The sequence below is a fragment of the Parambassis ranga genome, chromosome 15, assembly GCF_900634625.1.
Source record: "Parambassis ranga chromosome 15, fParRan2.1, whole genome shotgun sequence".
Classification (NCBI taxonomy): Eukaryota; Metazoa; Chordata; class Actinopteri; family Ambassidae; genus Parambassis; species Parambassis ranga.
Window position 1 is genome coordinate 9,731,387 of NC_041035.1, and position 20,756 is coordinate 9,752,142.

Here is a 20,756-nt window from a genome sequence, read left to right on the forward strand (position 1 = left end):
AGACAAAATACAATCCAGGTAGTACTTTTCTTTTGTTGAGTTATAAAACAGAAATTGTTTTCAGATAAAACAAAAGTAACTACAGGGTTCACATGAATAAGTAAGAGATAAACTAATTTGAAATAGACTTTCTTGCTAAAAGTGTACACACAGTTCAAGCATCTTTCATAATTCAATATTGTTTACGACAGTAAACTGCTTTTTGTCCTAGTTGCTAGGATACCAAATCGAAGTCCCGCCTCTACGTCCCCTGAAAAGTGTTTTGATTGGTCAGATTTTTCCTGCCGTCAAGCTGTAGCAGCTGCAATAAACAAGTGAACGTAAACCAATAACCGAACGGTAACATTTGGAGTGATGTAGAGTGAGAGAGCAAATAGTTTATACATGATAAATAAATAACTGTGGAAGGCATTGCAGTCAGAAGTCTTACATGTAGACGGACATGCCTGTAAGTCGTGACGTATCTCTTTTTCTTGTGATTGAGACTGCAGTGTTAGCATGGCCAGGCAGGAATACGTCTGTGGAGCCCACATTAATCGAAGCTAACGAATAAAAGCTAACGGTTCGATAAAAGCTGTGTTAACTCAAGCTGACTTGTTTTTAAGGGCCGCGAGATGTGCTGCGGTCTAAGCTATGTCAAATCCTCGGACTATTATTTATGCTACCTATTTGCTGTGTTTGAACGCGAAGGTAATATCAACAGTAACCTATACAGTTAGTTAGCTAGCTTACTAAAGCTTCGTAGTACCTGACAGAAGCAGATATTTTCGCCAAGCATGTTAATGTGTACAAAACAGAAAAGAAAACACGAGCAAGAGGGTAAACTGTCACTTGCAGCTCTGTACTAAAACTCATCCCAGCGTTTGCATCGCGCCATATTATGGAAAGAGTGTAGCGAAATCACAAAGTTTTCCTTGCTGAATGTATCATCTGAACAAGAGTAGACATTAGCAGAGATTTGTATGAAGAGGAGCTGTTAAAATGTATGATGTATGCTTAGGACATAGGTGATAGAAGTATCATTATTTGTCTTATTTAGTCCCTTTAGGGTCCTCCTGAATAAAACCTGAAAGATGGATGAAGTGATGGATTCTCAAAGAAGGTAAAGCAAACATCAGGTTAACTGCTCAGAGCACCTGTCTGTGCCTTTCATGACTTGCTAATTATGTTTAGAACATGTCCAAACAAACTTCTCTCACTTTGCTTCTATTCTGCTGCAGTTTGATTGGTGAAGTCCAGCCTGATGATTTAAAGACTGATCATGAACAAAATACCCGAACTGATCAAAGAGATGAACTCTTTTGTGGAACTTCAAAAGACTCTGTACTAACAGAGAAAACACAGGGTGACAATGAGTCTCAAAATTCTGTGGATGGATGGATGGACTTTGGACTTGCAGGTGACATGAGTGAATCTGTTCCTGCAGGCAGCAGAGGTGGCACAGCTCACACTCTCTGCTCTAGTGTGCAGAAATCTAAGAGGCCCAGTTCACCTGGCCCACACCCTGTTAAAACAACATGTGTTTCTGCACTCACTTCAAATTCAAAACTCACCATCTGTCTTAGTAATAGCCCCAGAAAGGTTGCAACTACATCCAGCGACGTGGAGATGTTAAGCCCTGACAGTCCAGTCTGTAAATCCATGATGACCAACAACTCTGCAGGCAATGATTGTGATGGCAGTTCTTGTCCAGAAGACTTTGGCTTTACAAAGGCTCACTTGATGGAATTGCAGAAGAGTTTCAAAGACTCTGATTGTGGAAGTTTGTCTAAAGAAAGAGTCCATCTAGTTGCCACAGGAGCTGAGGATGTTCAGATAACAGAGTGCAATGGCCCCTGTAATATGAGCCAAGATATAATTGAAAGCCAAACAAACCCTCATTTTAGAAGGTACGTTTCTTCTAATATACTTTCTGTGTCATTCATAACATGATAATACATTGACATGTTCTGTTTTTGTTCTGACCTTTGTTTCATTTGGATTGCAAAACATGGACAGAAGATGGTTGGGGACACCCATAGAAGAGCTGAACAGAATACCCCAGTGTGCCCCTCCTCTGTCTCACCTGAAAGTAGTGCCTAGTCACACTGTGACAGTCAGGGTGAGTCAACAGCCATTTGTCCTTGGTGGCTCTCTTTGTGTGTGTGTGGCGAAGAAGACTGCAGTCATAACAAGGCTGTGCATGCAGATGTGACAGGGCATTGCATGATAGGACTTCACTTTGTGTTTTATTAAGAGGAAAGCCTGAGAGAGAAGCCTAAATGGTAAAACGGGAGATGGTGCTGGGCCGAGTAAAGCCATTCTCCATGATCCCCTCAGGGCCTCTTGTCAGTAAAGGTCGTATCAGGCTCTCTTCCACTGCTAGTCCCACGGGAACATTGTCAGTGCTGCTATGTAGCTACAACTGTCTTTAACATCAACGACCACAACCGTAGAAACTTAACTCTACACACCTAATCACTAATTACTTCTGTTGGATTAATATAAGACGTCTGCATTTAAACACAGTTTGGATTTCTGTGTTTAAATGCAGTCAACTAGCAATGTAATGTATGACAAATGTCACAAGTCAAGCTCGTTTTCTATGCCTTTAGATGTAAGATGACAAGAACCTTCAGCATACCTGTTAATTACCAGAGAAAATCATTAAAAACATCAGTAACCTGTAAGGATATGTTGTTCTCTCTGTGTTTTCATGTCTCTGTTACAGACAGATCTCCTCCGGGAGGGAGAGCTCCCTGTCCCATACCCCACAAAGTTCAAAGATGCATGGGATGACGTGTCAGTGAAGATGCCCTGTTCTGAGAAGAACACACTTCCTACAGAAACTGAGGTATACTAATTATAGCTCTTTGGCTGTATCAGGGCATCATTTCAACAAAACAAGGTTTTGAGTGGAAAAATTGTAGTTCAAATTATGTAATTTTATCATGTTTTACGTATTGTAGGATAGAGTCCAAAGTCGGTGGGAGCTAATCCACTCTGCCTTGCGTGGAGGGTTCAAAAGTTGCCTGGATGTGAGGGTGAGCAACTTAGGAAGTGTATTGCCTTCATTTTCTTACTATACTCTCACTGTCTGTCCTCTGATATTTGTGTTTTCTTTTTTGAGTGAGGAGAAACACGCCTTTCATTTTCCAAAAGTTATTCCATAAATGACCACAAGGTGGCAGAGTTTACAACAATTGTATTTTATGACATGTAACTAGACCTATAATCTGTAATTGTTATTGTTTATGTGCTTTGTTTTTTGGTAATCTAATTGTATATAATTTTAATCTACTATAATTAAATAAGCCTCTTATTCCTTCCCTCAGGATGCAATATTGAGGTATAACACAGCCCATGTAAAGAAATGGGACTTCACTGCCCTGAACCTTCTTTGCACAGAGGTACGTGCTTCCAAACAAGATGATCTTTATGGTCATGGAATTCAATTCAAATGAATAAAAGTAAATTTTAATAAATTCTAAATAGAATTATTTTCGATGGGTGACATTTTTTAATGTAATGGGCCATTCGAGGTAATCTCCCACATGTTGGAAGTGTTTGTTTTACTCTCCATGGTTGTATTTATAAAGATAGTGAATTAGTTGTCATCACAGAAAAAATCTGCCTTAATTTATTTGGCTGTAAGCCCATCAGTGTGAGTCACCCCCTCTTGGTACCTGGGAGTCTCAGGGGAGCAGCACACAGTTAGGACAGATGAGCACAGAGCATAGCAGCAGCAGATGTTGCAGGTGAACCAAGGGAATCTCTTCCTTTTTTTCTGTGCTTCTTCTTTAATTTAACACTTCTTATCCTTTGTGCAATCGGTTAGGGACTATAATTACATGCCGCTTCTTTCCATGTGGGCTGAATATTACCTGATTTTCAGTATAACAAGATTGCTTTTAAAATTGGATTTTAAAAACAAAATAGTGGATGCAGGATATGTGTGGGATGTGTCCCGCATCCTTTTTGTATCTGTCCCCTCTGTCCCAGCTATAGAGTTCAGTTGTCTGGAATGCACCGTGGCCAGAGTAAGCATGTTATATGCTGTTTGTGTTTGTTTGTTTTTTAAATCATGGTAGAGACGTGCACTTCCTGGGATGCTGCTGTAAGCGCTTAGGAGGAAAGATGTGAGCTGAGAAGTAGCCAATTATTATTATGTGCAGAAATTAATTGCTGCAACCACTGTGCAGCACACTAGCCAGCAAGACGCTATTTTCAGTGTGAGTTGAGGTGAACAGGTTTTAATAAAATGAGTGTAATAACATCAAATAATTTAGATGCTCAGTTAATAAGCATATAAGCTACAAAGGTTAGATGACTTACTTTTTAGCTAGTTTCATGTTAGAAATGAACTCACTCATTCATTAACTGAACTGTTCTTCAAATGTCTACTCTAAATTTTAGAAAAAAACATCTTTTCACATTGTTGTTCATTTGTAGCTAAAGTTGTTTACATTTGTGGTGTGGCTTCCAACTGCAGACAATGACCCTCCCCCAGTTTTCATGTGTTGATTGTTTAGTTTCCTTCTTTTTCACTAAGGAAAGCGAAAGAGCTTGTCTCAGTCATTTGATTGAAATTGCCCTACGCCTAAACAACCAGTCCCCCTTCTGAAACGATGCCTCTGCCCCTGCATGTAATGCCAGGTATTAGAACGTCATCCTTCCTATTGTGAATTACTCAGCAAAATTCAGACAATTCCGAAATGGCCTTTTTTTTCTCCTCCCTGAAATAATTTCTCAGAGTAAGTCGGAGTGCTCCAAAGATCAATAACCACCTAAGCCTTTTTATAGCTTAATCCAATTTAATTAAAAGGGCCCATTAAATCTGTAAGGATGCTAAGTAAGGCCAGGAAGAAAGACGCTCTTCCAGGAACGTATTGCATCAGCTACTCAACTGTCTATTCACTGCCCTGAACACAGTATTCCCTCGACTTTTTTCATTTCTTTCCTGTTGAGGCATTTTGCAGTGGAGAGTGACACTTTTAGGAGAAGGATGATGATTCAATGTTTGAACGTCACAAGTTAAAAGTTAAATCCAGGATTTGAGAATGTGAGAGGTACACTGTGCTGTAGTGCACACTGTACTCTCAGTGTACAGATTTAGAATATCTAGTGATGGTGGTGGATGATTAAATATGAAGAACAATATGCAGGACTTGAAAAGACAGGATTGACAGAGGAAAGATTATCAGATATTCACCATTTGAAGTTTGTTATATTTTCTTATTTATACATGCACAGTCCAGTGCAGTTAAAATAATATTCTGTGATAGTTGGCAGCTCAGGTGAGTAACAAGTGCACACATCATACCTTTTTCTTAAGAACATACTCCTATTTCCTTCCATTTATGGTGAGTTTGAATGCTTACTGTCACTCTCCTCAGCCAGGAACACCTAATTAAATCTAGAGCAACATTTTTGTAGCACTGGGGTAATTGTCAAGAGGTACGGTGACTGACACTCCGCTCAATGTGTAATAGCCATAGGAGCAAAAAAAAAAAAAGGGTTATCCAAATTACGGCTTGTCTGTAAATTGTCTTAGTATTTCTCCCCCGGCAAATGAAACTGTCACTGTGTCAGTTTCTGATGAATGTCTGAAGGCAGAGCAGGAAAGCAGTGCAGGAATAAGTACAGCTGAGGCTCCAGGAGTACACCAAGACAACAGCACACTCTATTCCTCTTAGTTTTGTGCGGTGTAGTGAAAAAGTATCATAGAGTTTGACACAAAATACACTACAAATACATTCTTAGAAGATTTCTAAATTAAACTGTAGCTATAATAAGACCTGAATGGATAGCAGATCAATGTGTAATCAATGATTAGTGTATGCAGCACTGAATCTCTACTGTCCTAAAGGAACTCAGTTTGTCATATTTATGGGTGGGAAATGTATAGTTTATGTGTGTTGCTTAACCCTGTGGCCCACTGCTGTAGATGTGGAAAAGCTCGGGGTGGGGATGTGAGTTGGGGGTGGACGAATCATCTTTCTGCCCCCATCCTGCCGCATCACCCACTACCATCTATTAGTCCCACAGGAGCGGTTTATGATGCCTGCCAGCTCATTACTTCTGACAGCGTTTAGTCAGACCTGCTCTGCAGCCATATAAATGCCGCTGGCCAAATCAACCACCAAAGATTTCCCGCGGAAAATCAAGCCACCCTGCCACTGTCTCCACAATTGGCCATTTGCATTTGCTACAGAAGGTCCATTTAATCAGCACTAGCTCCCCTGCTTACCTTGATAGAATAAGGCAAGTGATTGATGACAGTGACATTCGAAGCCAATACACTTATAAATGATTGCGTTGTAAATCTAGGTGTATGATGGAATAACTGGGTGTTTATTTTAGAGGGAATTGCAGATGGATGCTGAGGTAAGCTACAGGCTGAAGTATGGGTGTCTCGGCCGTGCTGGGCTTCTTTTCAGATTGATGGTGGTTTTTTCTGCTGTGAGTGGCTCTGCAGGATTTCTGTTTCTTTTTTCATCTCTGTAGTCCTGGGATTATTGATATCCATGGAGCAGGAATTCACCCTGTAACAACAATAACCCTGTGGTTCCTTCATTGAAAGTTTTCACGTCAGAAATGAGAAAGCCCTCCTTAGATATTGGCTGCTGGTAATAGGTTATAACCTCAGACAGTCGTTATTTGACAGTTTCAACTTGTTATTGAGTTGTTGGCAGCTCCTTGTATTTTTCAGTGCCATCCTGTTTCTTTGTCTTAAGATAACACTAGACTTCATTACTGCACAGGTACAGGTGGAAATCATTTGGCGTGGTTAAATTTCACATTTCAAAACCGAGATACACATCTTGTAACTTTTTTATAAATATTATTAAATATAAATATGTATCACTGAATTAAACAAATAATAATAATAATAATAGCATACATTTTCACTTCCTTAATTTATTCATTTTGCCTAACATTTCAGTTGGAAAAACCAGTGCTGTTAAAAAAAAAAAAAAACAATATGTCACTTCAGATATAATCAGTCACCCTGACTGCTGGCTCCGAGTAACTGCCTGCCTAAGTAGGCAGTCAGCTCCACAGAGATATCCCATTTAACAATACTTCAGCTTGTATGTTTTTCTTTCCCTCCCCAGTATCTTGAGCATTGTGAAGTACAGCACCTGTTTGAGGTTGTATTACCTTCCATGGTAGACCTGGCACTCAGCGCTACTCGTCTGTGCACTATGGTAAGTGTTATTATTTATCAACATGTATGATACACATACTATGATTAGGGGTTTCTTTGTAGAAAGGCATCAGTAGTTGTTAAAATGACAGGTATATAGGAGGAAGCATGCAAGTGACTGCTGCAAGGAGGACAGATCGACTCATGAGTTATGACTGGTATATAATGAATGCCCCGTTTTAGGTCCAAGAGCTGCTTCATTAGCAAAGAAGGCCCACAGAGGAGAGGTCCATGTCATGCCTGTCGCCAACTTCATGTGTCATGCCTGTGCACTTGAGGAAACTCCTCTTACTTTTTGCATTCGGTGCACTAAGCATCGACTGCATTTTAAAATGATAAAAATAGACAGTTTCTTTAAGCTTCCCTCTCCTGTGAGCTGAACCTGGTCTGATATCAGCCACATAGAACCTTAATAGGCCTCTCTGAAATAGAGCTTATCCATGTCATGGATCTTCTTAAATGTCATCTCCATTCGTCTCTGTTTTCATCCTCTGTCATCAGTTATTGTAATTCAAGAATTACAAGATTGGTATTTTTTGTAATCACATTACGATTCAGAGTCTAATCGAATAAAATAAATTCACCCCCGCTGGAGACAGAAACCAGTGGGCAGGATGCTCTTCTTTAAGAAATGTATTTCTGGCATAGTTATCTCCACTAACTGCTATTTTTGTAGCAGTTTGTTAATGAAGCATTCTGACTCCCTCTGCTTCGTTTTGCAGTTTAGCGTCAAGGCTAATGTTTATGTGTGTGTTATTAGAGCTGGTATTGATCTGCTAACTGGGCAGCCTTGGGAGGCTCTTTAGCGCTAATCACTGAAGATGGATAACCCCCGTGTGTCTGACTGAACGAACCTGGGGGAGATCAAGAAAACCAGGACCTTAATTACTACCACCCATTTACCTAATGGAACTCTGTGTGTCTCCTCTGCTTGCTCGATTGCTAAACTAATTATCTACCCTCATTATCGTCCAACCTACACCACTGCACCCACATACACTTGTATGTCATTTCAGCATCTGTCCTTGTTTCTGTGTTCCCGTGTCTCTGTACTTTGACACTACACATTTACACTGTTTTGATATGAGACATTTTTTTTTATTTTTCTAGCCAATTCCTCTCCTAAAGTCAAGGATGAACCATTCCCTCACTTTGTCTCAGGATCAAATAGCCTGTCTGCTGGCCAATGCCTTCTTCTGCACATTCCCCCGACGCAACTCTCGCAAGTCTGAGTACTGCAATTATCCTGAGATCAACTTCAACAGGTAAAGACATATTGCCCATGAGAGAAATCTAGGAAGGCACATAATAATCAGTAGCTCAGTAGTGAGTAATTGAGTGGGCTGTTATCATTTTCCTTCATAAAATGAGATTTTGTCATTGAGTCCCTCTGTCAGCCATTACTTGGAGCAGGAGAATAGGTAGATGCTGTACTCTACCGAGTCTGTTGCTTCCTATTTGAGTGTTTCAGATTTTGAAGGCATCATAAAATGTGTTTTTATTAGTGTTTCTGGAGCCTAAAAACATTCAGATGTATATATAATGAAAGATCTATTACAATGCTGTGGTTAATTGAGTGGGTCAGTTTGTAGTTTAATAAACGGATTTCCATCAGGGGGCACTACTGCCTTAATAGATGAATAAATGTTATTACTCGGCTCATTTTGTAAATGCGCTGCTGAAGTTTCCTTTTTGGCTTGTATGCAGTTGGATCACAATATGCACTAGTAATACTGTGTAAAGTCTCATTTGTTCACACATGGTTGAGCTTTTTTAAAAGTTGCACAGTGTGTGTGCTTTAACTGCCCCTCTCACTGGAGTGGCTTCAGGATGGCGCTGTGGGCAGATGTTTTTGTTGTGTTTGTGTAGGAGGGTCATCAGAGTTGGTGTGTTAAATTGGTTTTCTCTGTTTCTACCCACTCAAAACTATTGGTCCGCTAAGAAAGGTTGGAGTAGCTAATTGAAACAAATTGTGTTGATAGGCTGTGCACACTTGCCTTTTTGTCTTTTTTTCCCTCATAATGTTGATGTGTCATTTTGTTTGGAAGAAAGGTAAACTTGTGAGATGGCTTCAGTATAACTCTGGGTGCATGCATGATTCCTGCTACTTTACACTTGTTTTTTTCACTGTTTCAGAAGTTTATTTGGAGTTTATGACTTTCAAGTAGATATCTTCAATAGCTGCATTGTTTTAAGTATAAAACTTCCAGTATCCAGCATTTGCCTGCAGATTTGAAGTAGAGTGACGTTGACACAAAGAGAGAATTTTGCTCTAACAAGACAGTAACTCAGTAAGATAGTCCCTTGATTTTTTTTTTCTTCCTGTCACTTACACTGAAATCTCTTTAAAGACTAGCATAAGTAACCCTATTTGAGTGTTCAAATGTGCAGCATACTTGAAATTAATGACATGAAGACTTTGGCAGGCTGCTAATGAAATCTGCTGGGATGTTTTCAAGTATTTTTTTCTTGGTACCTGGCCTGTAGAGATGTTGTTTATAAGTAAGGAGGGGATGGTAGCAGATTTTGTTACCTTGCCTTAGAATTGTATTTTGGACAGTAAATGCCTCCGTGTAACCTGAACATTGTCCAGATATCACCTCAACTCAATTTTAGCCAATTTTAGTGAGGCAACCTTCTCCTCATTAGTGTATTTTGCAGTAACTTCTGCTTGGTCCCTGACGTACTGGAGATGCTCCTTGTTATGATTATGATGATGAAGTAGTGCTGGCTTCGTACTATATTATTTTGACATGATCTCTTATTGTTGACCAATATCTAATTAGCTATATGCTGTCCTTTCAGGGTTTAGTAGTATTATTTACATTTTATGGTCTTATTGATTATCTGTGGGTATTGGGTCCAGATGCTCCACCTCCTCCCCAGACCTTCAGCTCCAGCATTTTATCTAAACCCTAAACGTACGTGCACCATCGTCTATGTGTCATCTGTATGAGTGCTGTAATAATGTTAGCATTGATTCAGATGTAAAGTTGGCTGTTGAGAACTGGTCTCCCTTAGCTATCAGCAATTATGCCTGCAGCAAAACGCAGGAGGAAAAAAAACGCTTGGTGTTTCTGAGAAGATGAGACAAGACAAGACAACCACTGCAGCTTAAAATGGGCCCTGGATCGTTACTAGCCCTCCCTTTCTCGCTGTAATTGAGGGAGTGTCCGTCACTTTGCTTATCGGCTACAGTAGTGCTCTGTCTTGGACAAGCAGGGCAGCAAGCAATCTGCTGATTGCTGTTTTGGCAGAACTGTCAAGGTTTGTCCTCTCCTAAGTGATGGATAGATTCAAGTGGGAGGAGAGAAGGCAGAGGACTCATCTCTTTAGTTTGTGTTTTTCTGTTTAAGAAGAAAATGACATTGGGAACTTGTTTAACAGTGTGGTCAACCATGAAAGCTCATTACCAAGAAATAAACCCTTCTCTTGTAGTGTTTGTGTTGTCAATATGAGACAGCTTATCTAATTTTTAAGAAAATGATATAACCAGTAATGTGAAACTGTCAGAAAAATGTCCACTTTATATATGGAAATGGTTTTAGTGGAGAAGAGCCAACTAATTGATGTGACTAATCCTTAAACTGCTGCAGTATATCTTGTAACTAAATCCTTCATAATTAGTTGCCCTTCCCTCTTCAGCGAGGCTATACTAGAAACAATTTCAGCCTTATCCACAGTGTTTCCCTTCACACTGTCACATAGACATGTTGTCCTCCAGGGTACGTAATGCTAAATTGACACTGACAAAAGGAATGGAAGCAGTTAGTGTAGTGAGGCACTTAATATGTAGAAATAATCTGTAACAGATTAGTCTTTTTTATTCTTTGAATGACTTTTACTGCATTTTTTGTTTCATGGGCAGAGCTCAGTGGGGGAAAAGATGAATGCTCAACTGTGATTAGTCATCGGCTTAGATTAAATGGAGGGAGGGTACTAGTATGAGATGATTTAAGCTCCCCATTCCCCTACCCTAGTTTCAATCCTAACTCTGAAGAGCAGAGAAGGGGCCTCAGGCAGTGTCATTGTATGAACGATGTAGGTAGATGGGAGAGACATCATGTCAGTTTGAAAGCCTGACCTCTCTCATGTTGCTGTAGCATGGTTGTGCAGTGAGCTAGCGTTAATGACTGAGTGAAAACATTAATACTTCTCATCTGCTAAGGTGTAACACATCATTAAAATGTTCTGGTCTTTACTTGTACTAAATGAGATTAATTCCTTTCCCTTTCAGGTTTTTTGAAGGATCTTCACCAAGAAAAATTGAGAAGTTGAAAACACTGCTGTGTTACTTCAGGAGAGTAACACAAACCAGTAAGCACCAACGATGTTGTTTGTTTAATGCTGGCTTTGTTTTGATGAACATTTCATATGATTTTTTTTCCCTCTGTTTTTTTTTCAAGAGCCCAAAGGCCTGGTTACATTCACAAGACAAGCATTGAACAATCCTCCAAACTGGGAAAGGTAGAACATTTGTGAAATTTACATCAACTACAAATAAAAGTCATGTCAAAAGTGATTTCTAAGTTAGCCAAATATTAACACATGCCACAGTTCACAAACACTGTAAATTAAAGGAATGGTAACTAGAATGATTTTTTAAATACAATTTGCAGTAAATATTTGACAGTTTTAGAAATTGCATTCATGCATTGTAGATGGTCTTTGCAGTCTATAAACAGTGAAATGTTTGCATTCTCTCTTTGTCAACAAGCTCTCAGACTCAGCTGACACGCTTACATATCACTTATGAAGGAACCATTGAAAATGATGGATACGGAATGCTGCAGGTAGGACTTTCTCTACAGCATCTAATGCCAAGTACTGGCTATTAAACGTAATAAATGTCAGTCATTGTCCCTCAGTAACTGTAAGACACTCTTTCTTGTGTAATAATAATAATAAACCACCTTGTTCTTGCTCTAAATGCGACTACCTTCAGCTTGATATTAGTAAAATAATTTAGTTCAATAACCAAGGTTCTTGGGTCTCTCTGCAATAATTCACTTTATCCTCTGATCTCTCTCAGATAGATGTATCTGTATTCCTGGGCAGCTGCTTTATTTTGCACTTTAGGTGACAGTTGATGTATACACATGAGTAGCTCAGAGTGGCACGAGAGGAGGAGAAAACCCATGGGTGGGGCATGAGGGAAAGCACATGGAGAAAAAGAGGATGAGCCATCTCACTGGGGTGACCCAGTGGGCCTGGTGTCCTACTGGTGGATTGATGGCTACCTCAGCAGGCTGGGCAGTGGCTGTATGTTGAGTTTTGATAGGGCAGAGTGGGCTGTCATCCTGTCAGGAGGTGATATTGAAGGGTGTGGGGGAGGGAGGGTTGAGGTTAGGGCTCAACCAGTGAAGGTGAGGAGTTGAGCGACTGGTTCAAAAACATACACATGTGCACACAAACACACTGTCACAAAGATTGACGTAGCTGTGGGCCACTGAGCAGAACCTTCACCCCTGACAGGCTGTTTAAATATCAGCATTGTGATTGAATGGGCTGTTCTTTTCTCTGTGCCACAAAAACAAGGCATGAGCTTACATAGCACGAGGCTTCAGTATCCAGAGAAATGAGCACACACAGTCAGTACTTTATTGTCTTTCGCTCCATTTAATGTTAGGCAATAAACAGAATTTTGGGACTTGCAGTCATTTTCAAAAGTTAGTACAGCCATGTTGTCCGATTTCCTGATCTCATTATTCCCATGCAGGAAACAGTGCTTTTGTGCTTAGACATTTGTCTGCATTAAATGAGTAAATAACTCAGTGGTGGACAGATAATTAGAAACTAATAGAGTTGTTTCTTCAAATTCAGTGGAAACTTATACTTACTTATAGTTATCATGTCTGCCAGGGTCAAACAAAGTGCTGATGGAAAAAAATAATGAACATCCCATAGTTTAAGGAATGACCCAAAATGAACACAGTGAGTAGACGGTGGGGTTGACTGATGTTTGTGAACTTTCCTTGTATTTCTCTAGGTGGACTTTGCAAACAGGCTTGTAGGAGGTGGAGTCACAGGACATGGACTGGTGCAGGAAGAGATCAGGTTTCTCATTAACCCTGAGCTCATTGTCTCTCGCCTCTTCACTGAAGCACTGGAACACAATGAATGCCTCATCATCACAGGTGATCAGTCACATGCACGTAAATGCTGATTATTATTCCTAGACTTCAGGATTTGATTTTATGTGACTATGATAACTCCTCCTGCCATCTTTGCTTTTTTTGTCCGACACATTACATTACTAAAACAGTTTACCTGGAACGAGCACTAAATATACCCTTCTGGAGACAAAAGCTAGAAGTCAGTAGATTTTTAAATAAATACTGCTTAACAGTATGTTGTTGTGCAGTTGCGATCAAAACTGCGAAACAACAGTAAAACAGTGTGTGTTGGAGTCTCTGAACCATGCTGGTAATGCCACAAAATACACACACAGTCTAAAAATCGACAAGCCCAGTGTCGCCTGTTCGCTGTGGCGCCATGTTGTCTTCTTTAAAACTCCCATCTCTCCCAAGTGACCTTCAGTTGTTAGTCACCGCCCCCCTCCCTGCCTCATATCATTCTTTCTCCCTCCTCCTCCTTCTCCTCCTCTCCACTTAACGTTATTACATTTGGACAGAAAGGAATTTATAGCCCAACTAAGGTCATTGCTCCACTAATGGAATGGACCAGTTACGCCATAGATTCATTAAAACCTTCGGAATATTCCTTGCACGCATGCAGTGTTTGCTCTTAAAGTCTCGTCTCTGTTTCTGGACTCTCTTCTCTTGTCTCTCTGGCTATTTCTGTTTTCTCTGTTGTCAGGATAATCATATTCCTTGAAAAGAGGTGTCCTAACATGATTCCTCAAGTGCATAGTGTCACTAGTAAAACAAAACCAAAGTCTAAGCAGTACAGGGGGGTTTTATATCAGGAATCAGAGACCCATGCTGTAATCTTGTGATGGATGCTTATATGGCAGGATGCTGTCATGGGTGATTGCCAGGCTAAATAGGTTCAAGGTGAAGGAGGAAGAGGACAACTGTTGATGGACGAAGTGATAGGGGTGGTCATTTTTTTGACGTTAGGAGTCGCTAGTGTTGTAGAACTTCGACTGGCTCTCTTCCTTTATGTGACCACAGACTGCATAGACACAGAAATGTAATTTGCACTATTGTACACCGTTGTTTTCTAGATCCAGACAATTAACTTATATCATACTTTATCAGAGAAAAAGTACATAGGAGACAATATTGGTAAATGCTTAAAAGGGACATGTAACATTGGTTTCTCTATAATCTCCCTCACTCTACTCACATATTTTACTGTACTAGTACATGCAGTTAAACCTTGACGTTAACTCCTGTTCACCACTGAAGTGCTGTTAACCACCTCATACCTAATGCATAATGTATGGAGCCTTTAATAGGCATCATTTCCTGAAATGAGCACAGCTCAATTGAAATAATGGAGGATGAAATTTTTCGAACTTTAACCCTGAGCACAGTAGATGTTATGAATGAATGATACAGTAATGTTTAATTTTTTGCATGTATTATTCACATGTAACCAGGGTTACCTTCTACTCTTCTAACCATCTCCCTGCTTTTAATTTCAAAAACCAAATTAGATTACTTATCAAATAAGTAGGTTTTATTTATGACAGTCCAATACAAACACATGCTGCGTATTCACATTGGGACCATAGAAGGCAGTAAATTTGATTTAAGAAATAAGGCGCTGAAACAGATTTAGGCCCACTGTGTGCTCTGACTGCCGAGCCTTGAATAATGTCGTTTATACCTTGTTTTTTTTTCTTCCAGGAACTGAACAGTACAGTAAATATTCTGGATACGCTGAGAGTTATAAATGGGAGGGCAGCTACAAAGATGAGACGCCCAGGTATTGGTTTCTATTGTTATGTTAAGAATCATTGCTCTGGAAATTTAAATTTGTAAGAAGAGAAAGGAAGAAAGGTGGCATTTTTGTTCTTCCTAGGGATGACTGGCAGAGACGATGCACGGAGATTGTCGCCATTGATGCTCTTAAATATCGGCACTTCCTTGAGCAGTTCTTTCCTGAAAAGATGACCAGAGAGCTCAACAAGGTGAGGGAAAATATAGCCACCTTTGTGAAAGGCAAGACGCCTAATCATTTTTCAGATTAGGTTATTGTCAGAAGTAGACAGGACATGATATCATAGTGTTTTGATAAAAAGCTTAGGGTGGTGAACTCTGCATCACCATTGAATTTAACTAAAGGGCTACTAACACTACCAACCAGCACAAGCAGAAATAAAAAGAAGAAATAAAATATACACCTGCACACACTGAAGAAAAGCTTTTTTTATATACGTTCTATGAAACAGCTTGAAGGTTTTTACATACATTTGTAACTTAATTATAATATCTAACATTGTGGGTTTTTTCTGTGCTCCCTGTGCATTGATCACATACAGGCATACTGTGGATTCTATCGAAACAATGCTAACACCAAGCACCTCTCTGCAATAGCCACAGGCAACTGGGGCTGTGGAGCTTTTGGCGGAGACACACGGCTGAAAGGTACAATTGTCTGAAAACACAGCAGTTAAGATGTATCACATTACCTGCGTAAAGATTTAAACTCAAGCAGTAGGTAAATATGAGTAGCTCAGCCTTTAATCTGTGCTGCTTTTTCCCCAGCTATCGGGCCCCAGCTGTAGGACATTCTGCATCATTCGTTCAGCATATACTGTACAGCACTGAAGCTCACAGAAGCTGGTCTCTCTCAGACCCCTCTAGTCAATTAGTAGCTCTCCCATGGTGTCACTCTGCGGTTCCTTCCCCTCCTTTATTGATCAGCTGACACACATTTATGTTTTCCATTAAAAGGGCGATTGATTACAAGAAAGGGACACCATAAATCCAGGCTGATGCTGGTCTCTGTGGGCTCACACAACATCACTCTTCATAAGCAGAGGCCCATTTACTGTCTGTTTGAGTACACCAGGCTACAGTATTTTGCCCAGTTGTGTAGCTCGGTAATCTTTTTAAATTCATATGTGGCTGTTATGTTGCAAGCTACCAACAGAGCACCTGCTGTGTTGTGCCTGGTTTCACATGGGTGTGTTTTTGTACAGTTAAAATTTAAAACGAGCTGTTCTTCCACAGCATATGAATAGATAGGACCTTAGTAAGTCCCTGAGGATTATATTTGCTTTCCGGGGCCCGCCCATTATAATTAGCATAGCTGTTTTATAAGCCAATAACTATAATTCATGTTAGAGTCCCCAAGCTGACTAGAGATGTGGTAGTTACATAAGCTCTTATGTTGATGTGTTGTTTGATGTGTTCATTAATCTGAAATCTATAACCATTGTGTTAAATATTTAAAGTCTTTACACCTCATTTGCATTGGCTCAAAGATTGAGTGCTGTTGATGAGGATTATTTACTCTTCTGATACAAATTGCCCCTGTCACTTAGATTTTCTCCCAGAAGCCATACCTTGTCAGGGTTTAACTATAGCAGACTTATTTACCAATCACTTTCAGTGGTCCATTACACCTTTCTGATTTAATTCTGAAACTAATACAATGTAATAGTACAATGTAATATTGTTGCCTGAACAGCATTCTGCTTTTTTTCCCAGCGCTGATTCAGTGTATGGCAGCAGCAGAGGCCGGGAGAGACGTGGCATACTTCACATTTGGAGATGTTCAGCTTATGAGAGACGTCAATGAAATGCACTCTTTTCTCACAGAGAACCACGTCACTGTTGGTAAGATTCATCACAAAAAAAAAGTTTGTGCTATTGTTGTTTTTAGGTGGTGTACAGTTATATCATTAGCCCTGCCTCTGTTGAGCTCTTACAGCAGAATATATAATGAGCAAGACTGGGTACCGTAGCAGCCACTGTTGAGTCTGCGGGGCTCATGAAGCTCCATGCAGAGGTCGTCCTTGCTGGCAGTCCATCTGTGTGTTAAAGTATTCCACCTTATGGGCCATCTCTTGTTCTGCAGCCAATCCATTCAACCTCAGCTGCAGAGTGGATTACTGCTTGAACTGACCCCAGCCTCTCCCCTCCCCCTCTTTTCATTTTTCTTCTGCTGACATTTATTGAAGCCTTTCAAAGAAATTCCCCTCCAGCCATCCATTTCCTAAAGTGGAGCTATGGAGGGAAAAAAAAGCTCACGCAAGTGTATGTGCGCTTGATTTCTAAATGAGCCCAAACATACTTTCATTTTTCTTTTTTTTCTGCTGTAGTTTCAGTCTCTCTTCTTGATGTTCTTGATGCTAAGTCCTTTTTGTGTACCTCTCTAAATATCTGCCATGTTTGTCTATCCTCTCGACCCTCCTTCTCTCCTCCTTCTCCTGTCTCCGCATTCTTTTCTCCCACAGGAAAGCTTTACAGCCTTTTGAACCAGTACTTCAACGTGGCGTGCAAGAACTGCCACACGGCTCGGCCTGACATCACTCTCTACAGATTCATCTATGAGAAAGTCTCCTCCCCTACAACCACTGACACCTTGGACTCAGCTAAGGATTCTGGGATGTCTCCTGTGACGTCAGACTCTCTGTCAACACGGGGGAGGACTGTAACTTAACCTCCCTTTGTGAAAGAGACTCCAGGTTCCGAAATTTCAGTGTGCTCTCAGTCTTGTGCTTACAATCACCTTTTCTCTCTCTCACACACACTCTCCCTTTAAGTTTGTGATCCCAACACAAACTACCAAAACACGGTTTTGCCTTTCTCACTGGTGGTGTTATAGGAGCCCTGTAGTACGGCACCAAATGTGGTGAAATGTTTCAGAGACTTATAGCAATAGTAAATCCTGGTTGCTGTTAGGCCTTTCTTTAGTCTAAATGTATCGTGGTATTCTTTTTCTATTACAAATATGGCCAAATATTATACATATGCATGGTTGTGGTTCACTTTTCACTACTGACAACCAGGACTTAATCCCACCTGGTTTTTTGGTCTTATATTGTGTTTGCTACTTTGGATCTCTATTTACCATACTGAGGCTGTGGTGAGGTTCCTGAATGCAGAGAGATGATGAGATGCCATACTGTAGTCTATGCATGGGTTACATTTATTTATCAAATACTCTACAACTACTATATGCTGCTCTTTTATATCCTTTATGATGTTGAAGTTCAACATATACACATAGTCCTTAAGGCTTATTTTACTATGGATGACAGATCCAAGGCATGGTCATCTAGGACCATTGACTATACTCTTCATTTTCAAATTTATCAAGCATTGAGCAAAGTATTCATATTGTACATATGAATAAAACAGGGGACAGAAAAAAAATTGCACGAAACATATTTTTGTTAATGTTTTTGCTCACATTTATTCAGAGGTTATGGTTTTTCAGTTATTCTCTGTGTTTTCTGATTGACATTGAGTTATGGGTTCAGGAGTAGATAAATAGGTTGAAAATGTATTGCATTGTACTGTACTTTAGGTTTTTAGGTTTTACTATTAAAATATATCCTGATAAGGTTGCATTATTTCTTGCTTAGATCCATGCTGTTTATGGATTCAAACCAAAAGATGACAGAAAAGGTTAATTGGATTTTTTAAGCATGAACCAAAAAGGTTTCTTGACATCAAGTTTAATTTATTTTTTTGGAGACCCTCAGAAATAACAGATTTTACTGCAGCCTCTTTTCGTCTCCAAGTTCCCCAGCACTGCAATTTTGTCAGTTAATTTTATGAAATCTTACATTATTTAATCTTGAGATAGCACGTGTATCCAGGGTTTTCAGACAAATTTAATTCCGCCTTCAAACATGCTTTATTAGATGAATTAGTGTTTCTAAATAACCTCATGACGTGGACTTCCATAAATGGTGTGTAGGCTTGGCTAGGATAAGTGGATTACACATTATCTGCCCGTCCCGCTCTTTGTACTGAGCTCTGCATTGACCAAATGAGCTGTGGGCTTCTGTACAAAGACACTTTGCTTTGGCAGACCTGTGTGTTGTGAGCCTCTGTTACCTGGATGTGAACTTTACTTAGGTTACTTGTGCCTGCTGGGTTAAATAACAGACTTATGTAGAGGCTGAACACTGAAATGTGGCAAGCAGATCCTATAAACAACATTCTGCAATATTGATGTCATCTTTAGATTGACGTTTGCTCTTTAATATGTCACCAGAAATTTCCCGATACACCTGGAATGTTGCAAATGCTCAGCAGCTGGTCTAGTTTTATCCAATACTGTGATATAATTATTCTAAACAGGATGTTATTTAACACAAAGCCTGCAATGTGTTTCCCGGCGGCACAAGTCTTTTCATCGATGAACATTGTTAATAAAACGTCAGAAAGCTACCGGTCTTCACTCCATCTCTGTCAGGCGGCAAAGTCACTGCAACAAAATGGCATTTCAGTTCATAATTGCCTGACCCTACGTTCTCCAGGTCAGCGTGAGAGCAGCAGCAAACACATGCTGTGCAAATGCAAATAATGGAGAACAGTTTTTCTTCTTCAGGGAATGCAGAGCCTTCTTTTTAAGAATAATTTATCCATGGTGCGGCAGCTTAATGTAAATTATTATATTTTTGTATTTTTTTATGACTGTGATTGGTGGTGCTCTAAAATTTCGACCTATGCCCTGCTCTGTCTGGTACATTCTCTTCTCACCCTGTGCCCACTCTATTTTCCAATTCTCAGTGGTGTGTTTGTCATGATTGATAATATTGTTCCTTCTGTGCCAGCAAGTATGAATGATGGAAATCCAAATGAGGAGGAGGGCAGAATTGGAGATGGGGGGAAGGAGAGGCTGGAGGGCCAATTATCTAATTGTTTAACCCACTCAAGGTAGAAGCCCATCAATCTGAAAGCACTTGTACCAGTGACTCATTTCAGCCTTTATAAAAGTTTAATTGGCTCATATAATTAACACTGAAGGCAAAGACATATGTGTGATGTATCTTCAGAGGAAAAATGGCCTGTCAGGTTGAGGAGTGTGTGTACCCAGGCAGGATTCAAGTAAGTACAAAAGTGCTGGTATCTAACAAACACAACAAACATTTAGATGATTTCATATGTTTTGTTTGTGGTTTTGTTTTAGTGTTTGTCTTTCCATTTCTGTGCCCAAGCAGGTTAAGTTTCCACAGGCACCTTTGTGCGCAGCGGGCTGCCCTGTGGCTGTGCAGAGGAAACACCACCTGACAGGCGCGGTGGGGGCGCGCCCAAAGTCATGGCTGCGCTCGGATCCGTGTCACCTTCACTGGTACCTGTCCTACTTGCACCTATCGGGCGATGACAGTAATGCAAAAAAGCGGTGCACTCTAAGGTAAATGTAATTTTACAGAGATAAAGGCGCATAGTTTACACTTTAAACTGCAGCTTTGCTTCTCCCCGTGACGGTGCGCTTTTGTAATGACAGAGCCTAGGGAAGATTATGAGGATTTATGTTGACGTTGAGGGATTAGAGGTCCAGATAGAAAGGATGCAGAATGACATGGGCAACGTTTTGGAGTTGATGTCGGCGCTCTAGTGTGAAGGAGACCGTGAAGTACTCTGCGGGAGAAGGTGAGCAAGACGCAGCGGTGCAGCAGACCGTCACAGGC

The 20,756-nt window shown here is 40.2% G+C and overlaps 1 protein-coding gene across 3 annotated transcripts; it reads left to right on the forward strand.

Moving 5' to 3' along the window:
* The first annotated feature begins 311 nt into the window (after window positions 1-311).
* On the forward strand, window positions 312-18,676 carry parga (poly (ADP-ribose) glycohydrolase a). Of its 3 annotated transcripts, none has more exons than XM_028423919.1 (18): window positions 312-448; window positions 1,040-1,102; window positions 1,221-1,889; window positions 1,999-2,101; window positions 2,711-2,833; window positions 2,949-3,023; window positions 3,315-3,389; window positions 7,098-7,190; window positions 8,300-8,454; window positions 11,427-11,506; window positions 11,596-11,656; window positions 11,907-11,982; window positions 13,179-13,326; window positions 15,007-15,085; window positions 15,182-15,290; window positions 15,642-15,747; window positions 16,816-16,944; window positions 17,565-18,676. In XM_028423919.1, exons 2-18 carry the CDS (start codon window positions 1,074-1,076, stop codon window positions 17,768-17,770), a joined length of 2,316 nt encoding a protein of 771 aa, XP_028279720.1. In that variant the 5' UTR covers window positions 312-448; window positions 1,040-1,073; the 3' UTR covers window positions 17,771-18,676. The 3 variants fall into 3 exon arrangements, with proteins under 3 accessions (XP_028279720.1, XP_028279721.1, XP_028279722.1); XM_028423920.1 differs by having other exon boundaries at window positions 2,002-2,101; XM_028423921.1 differs by lacking the exons at window positions 312-448; window positions 1,040-1,102; window positions 1,221-1,889 and having other exon boundaries at window positions 2,081-2,101; window positions 2,715-2,833.
* Window positions 18,677-20,756: the final 2,080 nt, after the last annotated feature.